Here is a 17,786-nt window from a genome sequence, read left to right as displayed (position 1 = left end):
CTTTGAGAGCGATCATCTCACGAACACGTGTGGAATATCAATGTTTCAAGGTTCATGAAAGAAAAATACAAAAATTCTGTATAAATTCAGGAATAATTTACATGTTAATCGATAGCGACTGTCCAGCAGGTCTGCGGAATTTTTTGAATTATACAAAATATACTTACCTCATTTTGAACCGTCTAAATAATACTCATATATGCATATATATAAGCGGAAATTCGTATAAACACAGACACGCGAATAGATACGCAAGGTTCATCAAGGTACACTCATATAGACGTAGTTCTTAGCTTAGTTGTATAACGGAAACTTAATTATAATTACTATCTTATGTAATTGTCGTTGCCTTATATTCAGCCTTAACTTTCGAGTGCAGCATAGAAAATTTATGAAATTTCATCACAAATGCATATAGGTTATTTGGTTTAATTTAATATAATCGAATTTAATGCGTACCGAAAGAGAGCTTCCTGAACGCTGAACTTTGACAGAACTTATCAATGAACATCTCGTTCTACGCGACGCAGCTAAAAAGAAAATCAACACCTCACTAAGAGATTCGATTAATTTGGGCAGCCATACGCATCTACTTTAATGGTGTTGTAGTCTATTGAACACACGCACATGATATAAAAAAAAAATATGTATATAGGGAGAGAATATCCACAGCTTTTAGATGATCATATCGTTCCTGTGGATAAATAAAAGGTACTAAGATAGCAGGAGCGTGTTCAACCTGCTATGTGGAGACCATATTAGAAGTAACTAGAATTGCTACCTTTACAAACAATATTAGTTCGATCTGTTCTTCTTCTAACACGTAAATAAAGATAGTTATTCACTGGCCTCCTATGGGGCGCCAGATAGCTGTAATGTTATGTTCGAGGCCCAGTGACGTCAACGAAATTCGTTCGATGTTAGCGACTCATCCTTTGTGTAGAATGCAGTACGGATCGTATAGATGAGTTTTCATTGTGATCGGTGATGATTTCAGCGGTGAAGTCCGCTGTTCAATCAAGGCAACGGCCGAAACCGGTTCTCTCGTCGCCAACAGAATAACAGACAAACTTCTACTATTTGTGTGGGTAGTATAGCTAGCGTCGTTGATGCTGATGCTGCTGCAGCAGCGACTGATGGCATTAGCGGTTTGTGATGTCGGCGTCGACAATCGACCCTTCTGTCGCCTCTTTCCAGGCCTTTTCTTGCCGATGATAGCGACTGTGGATTCAGCATCCTATGTCCCTCCTCGTCATCATCATCAGCATTAGCATCACCGTCATCATCACTGTCGTCATCGCCGTTGTCCTCATTATTATCATCAGCGTGACTGCTACGGACGCAATCAGGATCAGGCCGGTCGCCGCTTTAAGGCCAGCAACAACCGGTGCGGCGGAATGAATCGGGAAGGTGACAGAATGGGAGGGCCTGTGTTTTACACACATCATCATTTCCAAATTATCGATTATGAGGCTATCGCTCATAGAAACAGCAGAAGAAATAATAGCGGAAAACACTCGATGATGATGGGCGGGGGTGCGCGAAGCTGGTAAAGAAAGCCAGAGAAGCGATCATGTAACTTGTTAATCCGTTTCCTCCCAAAGGTTTCCCTGACGCCAATATGACACTAACAGCAGGAGAAGCATAGTACCGTCTCTTCCCCTCGTTTGTGTGTTGGATCTGTGATTTGCGAGTCACCGCCTCCGCTTATGGCAGCGTCTTTAGCTAACCGCCATATTATATAGATGATTAGAATTAGATTTCGATGATGGTCAGATGGTTGTTACGTGTAACCCTTTCTATCTCTTGATGATATATGTCTGTCTGTGCGTGTCTACGTACATATAATAATAACAACAATAATAACACCTAAGCGACGACGGCAGCGGCAGCAGCAGTATAACACACTTCAATGGTAATTGACAATCGTTATGACCTGATAAATTCAATGCCCCTATGAAGGTGTGTCTATCTGCCTTTTTAGAAGGTGTGAGCGGGCGATACTTACCTAGATCGGAAGCAGTGTGTAGATGTAAAAATTAAATGATATGCTAAGGAACCTCGAAAATGTCACTCAAAGATACTGAAACCTCTTGAACCAGTACCCAATACCTTACATCTAATTACTGCGGTGTATTCAATTGAAAAAATGAACCTCTCTGTGATTCAATTAATTAGACATTTAAATACTTTAGGTATATAAGCGATACAACTTTTGATAAGGCGCACCTGTTTAGTGTATATTTCCTGGTGTTATGTTGGTGCGGATCCTAGTTCAGATTACTCGACAAGCGCAGGCGTTACCCTTGAGGGCAAACAGTTCCTTCTACTGTTGTTGTTGTTGTTGTTGTACCGTGCAAAGGAACACCTAAACGACACCTGCTTTTGCTAGGTGCGTGAGTCAGTATATCAGGACGAGTGAGGGGAAAAAGTAAAAAGCGAGGAGACTAAGTAGAAGCAGAAAAGATTGGTATGGGTGCAAAAAGCCAGAACTTTTCCATATAGCATGTCTGTTGTCCCTGTTTTTCTATCTCTATAAGCTCCGTTCCTGTTTTTTTTTTCCATGATCATCTGTATGCTAACCTGGCCTCTGTCTTCGTGTTTGTATCTGGTCTCGCTAGTTTACGCTGTGCTCAGCCTACTGAACTTAGATTTGTTCACCGACCCGCAACAGCAGAACTACAATCAGCCAATCGACTGACGTGTAGCAAGGAGTGTCTCGCTATTCAGATGTTCGTCCGTCCGTCGGGAGCAAGCAGCTCTTTCGCTTGTTTTTTTGAACTCTACACGCGTATCATGAGGGAAACTGCTGGAGGTAGAAAACTGCGAGTAATGGCTTGCGTATGATCTGCCTCGCCGTTTTAGATCAACATATCAGTCCGCAACTTCTTTCATGCGAACGCAGAGGTAGGAAAGTCTGCAAAGAAAGTGAAAATAAAGGCCACGGAGTATGAGCGACACGAAAGATAAGAATGGGAAAGCAAGAGGACAAGAAACGGCAGAGCTAACGAAAGGGGACAACCTGGAAGGCAGGCAAAGGCACTATCTGCAGAATTTTGAAAGCGAGAACAGCGATATCTCAGCTTTTGCTGCTCGTGATTTTTCTCTCATCATAGAAACCTAACAAGTAACACCATCGTCGACAACATAGTGTGTTTATTTTGGTATAGTATAAGTAACTGTTAGTAGCAATATTACGACCAGATGAGAAAGAACCTGTTGTTTTTATTCAGTAACTGTTTTTTTGGAACGAGAACGCTTGAAAATAGTTGGATCTACGGACTAGATCTCCCAATGTAGTAATGCGAATCGTATTATAATAGACTCCGTTCCTTCTGCAGTATAAAGGCTTTCTGTTGCTCGGAATTGATCAGAACCCAATGTGGCATCCCCGAAGCTTCTTAGCTACTTCTATCCAAATTCCAGTATGTCTGTGCATTTGACAGTTGCGTACATTGAGCATGTTCCATAAAAGAATACACAAGATGGCAGAGTAGTTTACTGTATTAAGTGCGTTACATGCCTTCAAAAAGTCCCCTTATTAGTTGTTATCATCTTCTTCAGCAAAAGGCAATCATAACCTCACTCTATTCGACCTCAAATGCTTCGCACATATTTCATCGTGCGACATGTTTTTCAAGCAGAGTGTTTCGCTTTGTACATCATTTGATTTCCTCCGCTCTTCCACGATGTCCTTCAAGCGGCATTTTAATTAAGTCATTTTACATATCTTCATGTATTTTCAGCAGGCGTCAGACTATTGCCACGAATTTAGCGCCGAGGAACGCTCTGCTCACTTGCGCTGTCTATGCTACAGCAACAAAAGCACCGGTAGTGGTAATATTCCAAAGTGGAACAGAGCGTCGTCGGTTTGTTAAAGCGTTGCCTTTTTTCTTCAGCATTACCAGCGTCGACAAACTTTTCTTGCGGCTTGCAGAGGGCGTGGTGTTGTTTTTTGTTTCGGTGCCGCTCGCCCATCCGCCTTAAAATGGCCTCACTGCGCCAGAGCCGACCTGAAGCTCTTCCCTCTCTCGGTCCTTCCCGTTTGCTTCTTCGTCCCGTTCTTTTTTAGTCGCAGTGTCATCAATATGAAAGCCCGCCACAACCGCTCAATTTTTACTCTTCGTTCAGCTCTCTCAGTTGTTTTACTTCTACTTGTAGGAGTGACAAATAGATGACGCAGTATGCCTATGTGCGTATGCTTCGTCATCAATCGCCGTCAATCATTTATCGACATTTTGTGCAGCTGTTCGTCCGTGTGCTTCGTCATCGCGTCTCGCTTTCTCTGCGCTTCGTCTTCGCGTTCGTTGAAAAGGGTAAATTCTGCAAACGTGTACGAATCGTTCAAGCGATATTCGCCGTGCATCAGCTCCTGTGGCTTGGCTCAATTGCAAGCACTATAATTGACGTCGTCTCCATCCTCTCGCCCTGGCCGTTTCCCCTGTGGGCATAGGTATTCACTTCACGATAGCCGTGACCCATCTTCGAAATTAGAATGACGAGGCTACACTATAATTGCGGCTACTGCCTAATGGCCATCATGAATAGATAGATAGTTTAGAACGAGCAGCCTGCAATGGTTATTCACGTAATCCCATCATGCGACTTCCGACCACTCCTGCGCGATTAGCGACCGCTATTTTCGATCTTCTTCACGTCGTTTCTCTGTATTTTTGGCACCTATTCTCTGTTGTTGTCAGTGTGATCTCATGCTGCAGGAACAGGAGGCCGTAGATCACAAGCCACGAAAACGCTATATGTGTCTACATCTTGCCAAGGCAGCGCCAAGGCAAGCAAAATATCGTAGTTACTGTTACGCCTTCGCTGTTACGAAAGCGTAGCGGATTATTCACACGATGCGGCACTGTTCTTGGCCAAAGTGAAATCGGGCGCCCGCATGTTGGTTATATTCCAGTCCGCCATATATTATATAAGCCACCGTCATTATTGTATTAGAAGCATTGTTTTAGTCATTAGTTTAGATATGTACATATCGCTTTCGTATTTATTTCACCGCAATTAATATGAAGTTTCGATTTTTCTACAGAAAATAACAGTCATTTTAGAGGAAACATATCAGTTGTCAATAAAGGCGTCCAGGTATTTAGTCTTTAAAGACTTCTGGCCGTTTAAAACGTTAAAATTTTAGGGATCTTTACTCTGCTAGTCCGTTGCAACGACACCGAACAGTATGGCATATTTTACGATCACTATTTACATGTTACTCGTGCATTAAGGACAAAATACTGTGCGTGTGCCAATGTTCGTTGAAATATTTGTTTCTATTTAGAATAGTAGAAACATATATATATAGTGTATGCGTGTTGTATTCTGTACAATTTGTGGTAGAATCGTTGATTTGTTCGTTGGCCTTTCTTAGATTCTGCCCGGCTAAACCGTACACCCGCTTTGGTGATGATGCGCCGTTAAACGTCTCGTGAGGGAGCCTACAACATGAAATGGGTAGAAACTGCTGTCTATCGACCACTCGTCATCCATTACTGTAGCTGCCGCTTTTACAAAACAAAACAAACGGCGACCTCAGACAAACGGCATTTGTAGTAGTTCCAGATATGTACGTAGATGGTGTGCCTAGGTTTATTAGGCACGCACGCCGATATTCGTACCAGCACAAATAATCGATTCCTTTTGTCGTCGAACTCCTTCACCTACGTTGTTGTCTGGAGCATATTATATACAGTGTGTATAGGTAGTCTAGGGCAAAGACGTTTGTGCAGCCTCGCTAAAGCAACGATAAAGAATAAGATCAACGCAATACTATTATTCTAATTATGATTTTATCAATGAAGAACATAGCTTCGGTTTGTTTGCGTTTCGTCACTTCGTGAGAATGTACCGCGTAATATAAAACACGTTCGAAAAACGTCGAACAGATAGGCATACTAAAACAGGCAAAACATCCGTTTAGCTAAATTTAAAGCTCCCTTCGTTTCAGAGGTTAACGGTCGCGTGTCATCGTCAATAAATTGAGCGTTTTATGGATTGTCGCCATAGAATCGCTATAGTTACCATTTGGTAAAATTTGATTATGTACTCGGTCGTTCAGGAAAACGGATTTAGGACTCTACGTGTTTTGCTTAAGAAACAGTTAGGCCACGTATGATGCAAAGAATCTCACCTGTTTAACTAAGCTGTTGTTATATCTTTGTGGGTGGCTGCATGCACTGGACTTTATCCGATCCTGACAACAACAAACGAATAATTAAAATAATACAGACAAAGGTCTAGCAACTAATGGTAGTGCAATACTATTCATTTCTCATAATCGATTAAAACACAGTGGGAAGTGCCATTAGGGCCGCGAAAGGCCACATTCCAGTTCCCATCGATAGACGAGCAAACGTTAGAATAGCTGCTGACTCAAGTTAACTGACGACGTACTGGACTCATCAAGAAACATAGATAGACGTTAGACAACTACTAGACTCCCGCCAACTAGATAAGGTAGCAACTTTATTCACGGTGTTTGGCACTTTTACAATCTGCACATAAAGAAACCGCACTTTATTTAGGTCTGTGTGCAAGTCTCCTCTAACTAACAATGTATACGCAACATAATCATCATAAATGTATTCGACATCCGCATTATATTTAATTGGATATAATACAAACAAAGGGTCCTTAGTCAAACGGCGCTTAACCTTTTACTGCTCTCCGCGCTACTAAAGGATCTAGCGACGAAAATTCGAGAATCCAAATACCTTGTGAGGAGAATTTCGTACGTTCACGACATATTTATCTATGTAATCAGACGCTTCCACGTCCGGCAAACGTTAGCTAAACTAAATGTTATCTCACTAGAACTCGGCTTAACTGTGAATCTGCTAAAAACGAGAGCGATGATGTCTGAAAAAGAGAGAGCAGACTGCTTCCGAAGACGCATTCTCTATCGTGAAGCCCCTGAGCATACAAGTTCTCCGATCTCGGATTACTTCTTTCATTCAACGGTAGACGATTTTCATCGCATGTCACTAAAGGGTGCAGAAAGTCAATGATAGCGATTTCTGTCGTCAAAAATCCCGATCTTCTATCAATCGCTACCGCCCTCCAGCTGTCGGGCATTAAAGAAGTTCTAGTGGCTGCCCACGGCATAGAGATCAGAGAAGTGGACCCTCTTGTTGCACACTTGGAGGAACGAAGATTGCCTCGTATCTCAAACTGCATGTCTTGAGCATGTTCTCAGACTCCACCACACAGCACAAGTTCAGCTAATTTACCTTCTTTCTTCGATACTTTTGTTCACCAAGGGCTTTTGGATATAATGTCTCGTGATTGGTGAGGAAATTTGCAGAAGTCGGCGTGGATCTCTACGAATTTGGTACCATGTTAAACTACGCAACGATTACACTGAGCTTTTCAACTCGCCATGTTTTAACAAGTTGTTTCCACCTATGTGTCACTTCGAACTTTTACGAACCAAGTGTGTATCTGTATCAGAATCCAGTGTGATAGATAGCGTGCTTTTTAATGTTCTCATGTGAACTTATCGGCATTTTCCATTTATTCCAAAATGTTATTTTTTATCTTAACAGAATTGCCCTAAGACAATAGTTGTACAAAATGCTGTTGTGTAATAGCCTTGCGATCTAGCTAACAAAGGTGAATAGATTTGACTCAATTTAATTGAGCCCATGTTTTGTCAACAGCAATTTTCGAAATTATCTACAATTTAGAAAATAGTGTTTTTTTTTTTTAAAAAAAGCATCCGCTTGCTTTGTGTAGTGCACTTCCCTTCACCAAAGTAAAAAATTGATGAGACTTTTTTTTATTGTGTTTTCATTCGATTCGGAATTAGAGTCTTCGGAGTTAGAAATACAGGCAGATTCGCTTGAAATGATTTCTGTTGTCCGAAGTCAAGTAGAGTTAAAGATGGTGAGGTTTTGTTACACGAGGGCGGCGTGTCAGCAACAAAGATGCTTGACCCCATAGGGCTACGGCAACAATGACGCTGCTGACGTTGCGCAAAGGCAGGCACAACAAAGAAGGGCAACACGTCTCACAAGGTGTTGAAGATTAAATATGCTATTATTTACGACGATGGATTATCTCAGGGGTTCGGTTTTTCTCTACTCGATTATTGCAAAAAAAAAGTGCTTATTGAAGATTTCCGGAAAATGAATAGAGAAGAAACGATGAGACCCAGTCATTATACTAGGATGATACCTTGTATACTTGCCATCACCATCGTAGATATTATATATTTATCTAGATTATCATCTATATAGAGTATTGTAAGTGAGTAAAGTGAAATCATCACTATCATCACCGCCAGTTTATATTGAAATCAACATAGTGTGACGGAATGGCGGGACGAGGGAAAAGTGGAACGCTATTCGGCTACGTATTGAAATTGAGCTACAGATACGGCAGAGATGCGACGATGCTTATCGCTTGGTATACATCAGACTTATTCTTCTAATACCGCCATCACCAAAACTATATGTATATAGTTTTGGTGTGTAATATAGTAAATATTATATAGTATATTTTTAAAGAAGACGTCGGCGGCGACAAACGACAATTTCTTTAGAGCGAAACAGGTGAATCTATTCGAATCTGTTCTCCTTCTCGTCGGATCGACGTGGCGTTAGCGCCGTTGGTCGCAGCGTCACCGCCGCACTGGCGCATACATAGGTACTCTGATGGCTACTATTATTATTATGATGAGCATACTACAGGTACTTCTACAGGTAGATTGACGTCGGAACGGCAAAGACATAGCAATTTTGAACTGAAGCTGCTTCTACTGGATAGTTGTTCTATATGTTTGTCATGCTTTTTTTTTACTTCTTTATGATATTATTGATCGTTCTTTTCGACGGCGACAGCAGCAGCGAGTAGGATCCTGGCGTCATCGTCCTGTCAGATATTCTAGACGCAAACGCACACGAGAAGAGAGACATAAAGACCAGGAGCAGAAAGAAAGTGGCCATCAAAATTAAGTTACTGTAGTAACTTCATTACGTGTCTTCTTTACGAGTGTCATTATACGCATTGTATAATCATTATTTCTATTCATATGGCGATCGTCTTTCGTCGTTATTGATTATGGTTGATGGAAACACCAAGGGTTGATGGAAACACCAAGGGTTGCAGTTAGCGGACGGTGTTGTTATTGACGCTTATGCTATGGGAGTTGCTTTATATATGGGTATATTGCTTGTCGTATCGTTGTTATTACTGCTAAAGAACGCTAGGCATTGAACATCGAATGTCAATGATAAATGGCAGCGCAGCAGAGGTCAGGGGAACTCGCCCCTTTTGCTAGCTCACACTTATCAAACCGTCTTATGAATGTCCTGAACATCTGTGCGCTAAAGGAGCTGATGATGATAACTAATGGCGATCACGCGGTCAGGGACGAAATCCCGCTGCATCTACTGATGCTACATTCGTTAAAATACATTCTATAATAATGAGCTAATCTCCCGCCACCCTTCTGACGGCTTCGAATACGATTCCAACCGTCACAGTGGACGGCACGTTGTAACGTACTGTGCATACATGCACACACATATATACATATTTGTTATGCTCGATTGTGTTAGTATGTTCTTCGACAACGGGAGTGTTTTTTCTTTTAAGGCTCACGACGTGAGCACGGACGTACATGCCCTAATCAACATACAACCGATCAATAATTCGAGCTTCTTTTATCAAAGGTCGAATTGTTTTGGAGCCAAACTGTCAAAATGAGTAAAAATAGCAGGAAGCAGTAGTTTATTGAGCAATAGCCTTGGTTAGTTCTATATCATGAAGAAGTACAGCATCACATAGTAACAGTCACTATGCAAGGCAAGCAGCTGTACGTAAAAGGTATATATCTAGTATAAGCTAGATATCCGTTCTACAGTAGACGCACGTTGTGACATATTTTCTAAATCCTATAGAAACTAGAATTCAGCATTATTAGTTAAGTTTTTTGTTAGTTTTGGGATAGCGGACGACAACGTTTTTTGGCGCTGTTTATTCTCGCCCCAGCGCGCCTTTTGCCTTTATTCTTGGTGGCTGCGCTGGCCGTCGGGTTCGGGTGTCCTTAGGGACACAGAGACATTATTTTTTTTTTTTTACTGATGACTTAGACTTTCGCTTTTAGCTTTTTCCCACGACGCCTCGTGGCAGCTAGACCCCTTCTGACGGATCGTGTTAGCCACCCCAAACAGCCGCTGCTGGCGACGGAGACAGGAGCCGCTTAGCAGCAGCAACTGCGACGTCACAATCGGCTTTCGCCCGCGGCCATTTTTACTCTTTGTTGTATCCCTTAGTTACTGGAAGGGGCAAATTTGCGTTGGCTTGTTGTGCTATGTTGAAATGCTTCCGTAGCCAGCGTCTGAGGCATTGCTGCAAGTTTTGCCGTTAATTATCTACCGTTGCGTTATTGTTGTTGCAGCTTTCGACCATATGGCCGATAGGACATAGTGCTTATTTAAACAGAATGATATGACTATCAACATATACGTTTCATATTCCAAGCGAAACAACACAAACTCTGCATTGCCCCTCTGATGGACGAAGCAACACAAAGAAGAGTGTAGAAGAACTATCAGAGACCTTATCGACAATAGGTCGTTAATTTTTCAGGGTATCTTACTAGTTACTTTCAGACAATCACGAACAAGCCACCATTTCAACGTGCGTAGCGATCCTAGGTGCCCCTGTTGTACATGTGTTGTTGCCTAGACCTAAGTCATTTCAGACAGATCCCTTGCAATTGTATTTAAAAGGACAAATTTAGTTCACTTCGTGTAACATGGTAGACCATCATATTATTATGAACTAGGCGGTTGCTAATCGCTTACTACCATCACCTTCCAGAGACGGGTGTGTCCTGGCAGCAATACGATATCGATATCTGCTTGGCATGGGCTACGACGGGTAGCGGTCGTACAGGTTGTTAGTCCGGTGCTGTTAATTTCAACGAATGTAGTCATACGCTTTTGTTCCTTCCGTTGCCTATCCTTTATCGCCTTCGCCCGCTTTGGAACCTAATTGTTCTAGATAATACGTTAGTTATCCAACAAGCGCATATTTACAAGCCTTAGCGGATGACCTCTGCTCGTCAACGCAATTGCAGTAGCTGGTACAATAGCATTAACCTTCATCTAGTATGGTAGTATATTTATAATTAGCGTAACAGTCATTATGGTTTTCAAGTGTTGAAGTAATTACTATAGGTGATAGGTCATACTTGTTCAGACCGAACACTAGTTTGCACCATAAGAAACGCGTGACGCAGATAAACGTACGTAAATTTGCAATTTGCTAAGTAATCCAAATACACCCTAGGCTCAGTTTAAAGACTATTACTGAGTATTACCACAAACACCCAGACGAATAGACACGCAGTGCGAATTGTAAGGGAGGACACTCCATCGAATGAGTTTAATAGCATTCTATGATTTCTATCGTTCCGGTGATTTCTCCAAGACGTCTCTATTTACTACAAATACAGGTAACTATCACCCGATAAATTGTATAGCAGTTCTTTTAGAGTCGGATCGGTTAATCGTCATGTTGTGATGATAACTGGCTGATTCAACCCCAAAGGTGAAACCACGTAAGGACTGCCAGAGCTAAAGACACCTTTTTCATAGAAGGCTGAGCAGAAAAGGACAAAGTTTTACTAGTTCTTAGTTGCTTAACTCAACGATGCCTTAGTGATTGCGCCTTACAAAGAATTACATAGTGCATGTATGCTTGTAACCTGTTGTAAGTATCTCCAGTAACAAAAAACAGTAACAGCAATGGCAGCACTGTAAGACATTACTGAATCTTGAAAAATCTCGAGGTATCGTAGAAATCCACAAGCCTTCACTATTTGCATTTCTGCATCTAATACCGTTACAACTGCGTCAGACTCAATAGTCAATCTCGCGATTAACTTTGCAGTAGATTTTCCAGCTCAACGAAGAATGTACCGTTGTTGCCTTTGCCGACATAAACACTCTCATCGCAAAGATCCATTGATCAGAGATTTTGTTTTAGGCAAATAATATTCTAAGGTAGAAAACTATATCAAAATGTGTTTCTGTTGATTCTGCAATGATTTGTGTTAATCTCTTATTATAATAGCAACTGTTAGGGATCTACACTGATGGATACAGACGGTATCTGGTGTGCGTTTACCATTTTCCACTTGTGTGAGTAGCGTTCAATGACGGTCACTGGCAGCGGTAACAGAAAACGAAGCGGTGGGTCATATATAAGTCCTCTTTTTTAAGCTACTCCTTTTTCCGTTTTTTTTCCTATATTCTTTCGAGTGGTCGTTGAAGGTCTGCCTTCTTGGTAGTCACCTATTGCAGGACTCATGCTGTTAACTCAGATGATGATGCATAATAGCACTCTTTTTCGAGCGGTAGCCGTCCTGTGACGCCCTCTTTCTTTTTCTACGAGAACAGGAGAGTAAACGTCCCCTATTTTTTTTCCCTTAGACTGGAGTGCGAAAAAGCGCGTTCGGTCACTTGCTCTTTTGCCTGCTCGAATGCTTCACGGCTGACCTCGCTGCTGCTGCTGGCTCATGAAGGGCTCTTGCCTTTTGCTAGCTATGATGACTATTCAGAGCCAAATGGGCTTGAACCCCATTTTAGAAGACTCAGACGACCGACTATTCTTACGTTGCCCGAGCTAGCCTTTGTCCGGGAACGGGCTTGCTCTCATCCTCCTTTTAGCGCCACCCAGAGTGCTCCGGAGTCTTCTTCTGCGCAATTCGTCGGTCTGAGCATCCGTCCGCTTGTATGCACCCGCTTTCACAAGTTTGCATCCCATGAGTCGAACGAGTAGGTTCAAGACGAGCCGTGTTATGTGAGTGTGTCAAAAAACGTCACACTTCTCAGCGACGACCGTCAAAGGCGACTGGTGATGTTAATGAAAAACTGCAGCAAAGCGCCTAGATCAAAACTAAAAGACCGCCACCGTCAATAGGTCCTAGCGCCGTTTTGGGGCCGCACCCTATACGATTTCTAAGATTTAATACAACTTATCCTACTCGGCGCCAGCAACTACCTTCCTTTCTATTTTCAGCACAATACGACACCTTAGATATTCTTGTTACCGTCACATCAAATTTTTTGTGCGTTACTTGTTCCTTTAAAAATGGCCGCAGTAGAAACGGCATGCATAGAGCTTGTAATGGTTTAGACGACGACCTAAATCTTTCATTTGACTCCGCAACGCCCGGCGACAGCAAAAAAAGAGCAGCGGTGTTGCCGTTCTCCACAATCTCATTTCCATGATTCTTGCTGAATGGATGATCTCCTTCGGCTGACGGTAGTCGCGAGTGAATTGTACTCGTGAGTGTGCAGCATTATGCGCTTTCTGATTTGTTTTTCAGTATGCAGTATAACAAATACAAGCAACGAGAAAAATAGATTATGTACTGAGCCGTAAATGAGTTGTTTGATACGTTTCAGGTCAAATTCATACGTACACACACAGAGGGATTCGCGAGTCTGTTACGTACCGTCTCCTGGTGACATCCCATATCCAACCCGTTCACTTATCGTGATTACTTTTAAGCTCTTCGTTGTCGCTTCGGATTCATCAGTGTTAGGTCGACAAAATGTGCTGACCTGCAACGAAATTCGAAGCATAAAGCTGTTAAATGACGGATGAAATGTCTCTGATGCCAAATCAGCCTTCCTTCGAATATTTGATATTCATATTGCCTCCGTGTTGGATAGGATAGATGGACAGATGGATGGATTGATTGATGGATGAATAGATAGACAAATGAATGGATGGGTACGATGTAGCGAAAGATCGGCCGAGAGAAGACGCAGGGAAAGTGATAGCTGGCAAATTCATAGGCATATACATGTCTGTTTAATTATTCATGTGTGACTGCATTTAGCCACATATATATCTTTATTATATTAGAGACTCGGTTTATTGTGTGATAAAGCAGTGAAATAAAAGTTAAGACTTTACGCAGGGAGACCGAACTAGCCCAAAGTTGTCTGTAGGAGGGGCTTGGAATCATTTAATTTTACTGAACACATAATCATATAAAATACATTGTTTTGTATTACAGAAAAAAATGTACGCCAATAGTTGCTGGTGTTAGGGTTGCGCAAACGTCTCAGCTGCGTCAATTATTTAGATTCTCAATAGAGATTTGTGGGTGTCGCTTGGCACCTATCGTAAATCGCGAATCTCTCACAGTTGAATAGGTTTTCACTTATTCGTCTGTTAAAGTAGCAGGAGCTACGTAAATTCTTACAATACGAAGCGGATTTGTAACTGGGGCCTAATGACTTTTATAATAGAATGCTAAACGTGTGTTTAGCGTGTGGAACATGTGTTACACAGTATGATACAGAGTGGTGCGTTCTAAAGGTAAACTGAAAAACATTAAACTACATATATATATTTAAATGTCAGTCTAAATATTTTTGTTACCTTACTTTGTATGTAGCTTTGTTCAATGAGAGCATGAAAAGATTTTTGCTTTAATAAAAAAATCTCCAGTTTTCCCTGGTTCTTATTTTTGACACTTAACCCTGACTGTGCTATATTTCTTGCGCTAAAGGGAACTGAAGGCCTAAAATCTAGCTCGCGTGTTTGCTGCTGCTTGTCTCCTGGCTCTCGTCCAAGTCCAGAACTCAAGGAGAAATAGTATGGAATATGAGCAGATGGCAGACGCCTTCTCACGGTTTACCGGCAAACCCTTGAAAGGTCCGTCCTTCTATCTAACAAACAAAACGAAACGAAGTGCCGGCTCAGTCGCATCGTTTCACCACTCCTGAGCCAATACAGTAGAGATTTCCTATTTAGGTATCAGTTCCCGCTGGGCTGCATCCGCTACCTACAGTTAGTCCATTTTGAGACAGATACATCTGTGAAATTTCAGCGACGCTTCTCTCAATAATACAAGTACGGAGCACAGCCGTTCCTCTAAGTAAATATCGCACGGTGATTTATACTTACGCAAACGCTACCCAGCAGAGTGTTTTGCCGACTGCTTGAACATCATAGGTTTGACCACGGATATATATAATCCAGTGGAGTGACTATCTCATAAAGACTGGGCAGATAAAACTGCGCAGAGTTAATACTGAACGTTTATAAACTATAGTTAACTTGTTCTTATATATGCCTGGCGTATGGTCAATTTCGTAAACTGTACGTTAATATTGTTAAAAACGGATGTGTTGTGGAAGATGAGACAGCGGGAACGTGGATTTTCGCCACTCTGGCTCATTGGGCACGGGATCAACGATGACTCAAAAATGGTTCGGCTGATATCAATAAATAGCACTTGGGATAAAAATAGGAGCTACTGTTTTGTAAAATGACTCATTTTAGTTAAGGAGCATAGACGTTGTAGCCACAGGAGTATTAGCAGCTCTTAATATAATGGTTAGTTTTATTGGGGCTTTACAACGATCGAAAAAGCATTTTATGCCCAAAAAGCGCGCGCATTTAATACAATACGTAAAGTAGTTGATGGACAGCCGCCGAGCGGCGATTGAATGGCGGCACTTTACTGAAGTCGTTGAAGATGGTCAGTTGACGCCTTCGTCGACTCGTGTGTCAAGGTTGTGAGAATAATTTGTTGGCGAAAGGGGATAGCAGAGCGAAGGCTTCGGTCTGGAAATATCAAAGTTGTCGGTTATAATATGTCCCGTGAGAAATATTCGTTGTAAAATTCCGCTCCTTGCGGCTGGAGATTGTTTATAGCTATAGCAGCAGTAAACACACTTATCCGTCTATGGGCTACTTTTCACACAATACAAATATATACCATACGATCATAGTACCCGCCCAACGGTTATCAGCGAAACCATGTCTATGGTTTAAACATGCTCTAAGAACACATCGTCACACCCTGTCAAACATAAAGTATCTCATTGTAACGATCTTGCATATCCTATCCTTTAAAAATAAATACAAGTGTGACTGTTGGGAACAGGGTCAACAGGGTTTACACTTAAATCTGCCCAGATCGGGAAGAGTTGAAGTGAAAATAAATAAAACTAATAATAGTGAGTGTTATTTGCATGATCATGACGTAAGTGCATCTCTTGACAAGTATCTATGAAGCACATTGGTTGGGCAAAATGGTCCATTGAATAAATAGCCTGCCCGTTACTCAGACCCAACGCCAATGGATTTTTTTTATGGAGATACCTTAAAGTTGAGACCTATGCTAGAAAACACAGACGGCACTAGAAGATCTAACAGCTATGGTTAAACTTGTGAATCAATAGTTAGCCACTTTCAGCAGCGTATTGGCCAGAACTAAAATAATTCCATACATCCGCTATAGGAGGAAAAGTTATGAATTTTAATCAGATTATTCTGTTATTTGAGTATTAATTATTTGTAAGTAAAAAACTGAAGCTGTAGTCACTCAAGCTTTATATACAACTTTTGAACGTACCATGAATATCTGTATACCTTCAAGTTTAGGAATAGCATATCAGTCTATTAAGCGGCCAAGGCGCAGGGATTGATTACGTAGCATTGACTATTAAACGTTCATCGTTTTCTTCTCCTTTGCCGTTTTCGACACACCCTGTCATTTAACTTATTACACTTGACACTGTCATTAATGAACCTAGAGATGCTTCAGGCGAGTTCTATACTAATGATATACTGTTTAAGCGATAATTGCAATTTGCGAGAGAAACTGTTCCACTATTTGATTTGAATGGTGCCCCGTCCTCAATGGAATACAGACACAAGCACCGCCTAGACAAATTTTTTGTCGTCTCTAGTTCTTCTGGAACACGATTACATAATGGGGTTTGAACACGCCTTTGTTAGAGTTGTCAATTCGCCGAATGCTCGGCGCTGTCTATGGCGCTACCAATGAAAAGCGGCGGGAGTGTCGTTTTAGATAATTCATAATGGCGAGAAACTAGAAGTGTACTTAAAGCGAACGTCTCACTGAGCCGACCAATGCGTACGCGACATATAATATTTCCGGTATATGACTAGGACCAAAGTACTAATGGATTTTTTTAAATCTGTTGTTCCGGGAATTTTACTTGCTTATGGTCATATGAAATAACGTTGAACTTGTCCTCATACGGAAACTTACAACGTCAATGTTTAACCAAGATGCCATATGCAAGAGTACAGACGTTTCCGTCCTGTCGAATTCACGGCTCATTGGCACTTAGAAATGATGTAGGAGGGGCCGCCGGCAATTTATATCCGCGTGTTTGCGGCGCAGAGCCTGATGGCAGCGGAAGCTCAGCTTAGGGGAAAAATAATGTCATCACTATCTGCTAACATCAGCCCCATGTGTCTCTTGACGAGGACGGTCGTGATCGATATTAACAAATGAACCTTTAAGATACGTACTCAACGCCGTGTCAACCAGTGGAAGGTCGTGAGATGCTTCACAAAGCTCTTTTTTGTTGTTGCTGTTATCGTCACCATCGTTGATAAGTTTTGCTTCTTAGTTGTGTTTTGTCTGTCGGCTTTTGTCATGTCAATAATTCTGTATAAAGCCGAATGGCAGCGTAGCAGTCGTCAGCGAAGATAGGAGTCGTCAAGAGGAAAAAAAGGTGACGTCTAACAGAGGCAACAAACCGACGTAGCATAGATAGAAGTGAGTGTGTGTGCAACGCCCCATAAAAGTGAACCCATCATAACATTTTTCGTAAACCACCTGTGCTGGCAAAGACTATTAATAAATAGTTTGATGGCTTGGGCAAAGAAAACAGTTCCGGGGTGGCAAACAGAATAAGGCATTTCGTACTGACTATCCGATGCTTCCGGACCGTCCCTATTCGCTTCGTATCTAGTTTTTCTAT

At 41.7% G+C, this 17,786-nt stretch overlaps 2 protein-coding genes across 16 annotated transcripts in view; one reads left to right on the top strand and one right to left on the bottom strand.

Annotated features, from left to right (window-relative positions):
• LOC111244938 (protein O-linked-mannose beta-1,2-N-acetylglucosaminyltransferase 1-like) overlaps positions 1-17,786 on the top strand; it is a 98,270-nt gene that overhangs the window by 11,337 nt on the left and 69,147 nt on the right. The window lies entirely within an intron of this gene.
• LOC111244579 (uncharacterized) overlaps positions 1-17,786 on the bottom strand; it is a 52,607-nt gene that overhangs the window by 27,813 nt on the left and 7,008 nt on the right. For 5 of the 10 annotated variants that reach the window (XR_015322096.1, XR_015322095.1, XR_015322098.1 and 2 more), the window contains exon 2: positions 13,481-13,589. Coding sequence is in view for 4 of the 10 variants with exons in the window: in XM_086981323.1 (XP_086837449.1) it covers positions 13,481-13,589 (109 nt within the window). In the remaining 6 variants the exon portion in view is untranslated. Of the gene's footprint in view, positions 1-459; positions 531-3,228; positions 13,336-13,480; positions 13,590-15,453; positions 15,610-17,786 lie in introns of those variants that run through there. The other 5 variants (XR_015322094.1, XR_015322093.1, XR_015322092.1 and 2 more) reach the window with 4 other exon arrangements.

Source organism: Varroa destructor, unplaced genomic scaffold, assembly GCF_002443255.2.
Source record: "Varroa destructor unplaced genomic scaffold, Vdes_3.0 BEIS01000002.1, whole genome shotgun sequence".
Classification (NCBI taxonomy): Eukaryota; Metazoa; Arthropoda; class Arachnida; order Mesostigmata; family Varroidae; genus Varroa; species Varroa destructor.
This window is presented reverse-complemented; position numbering and strand designations above follow the sequence as displayed.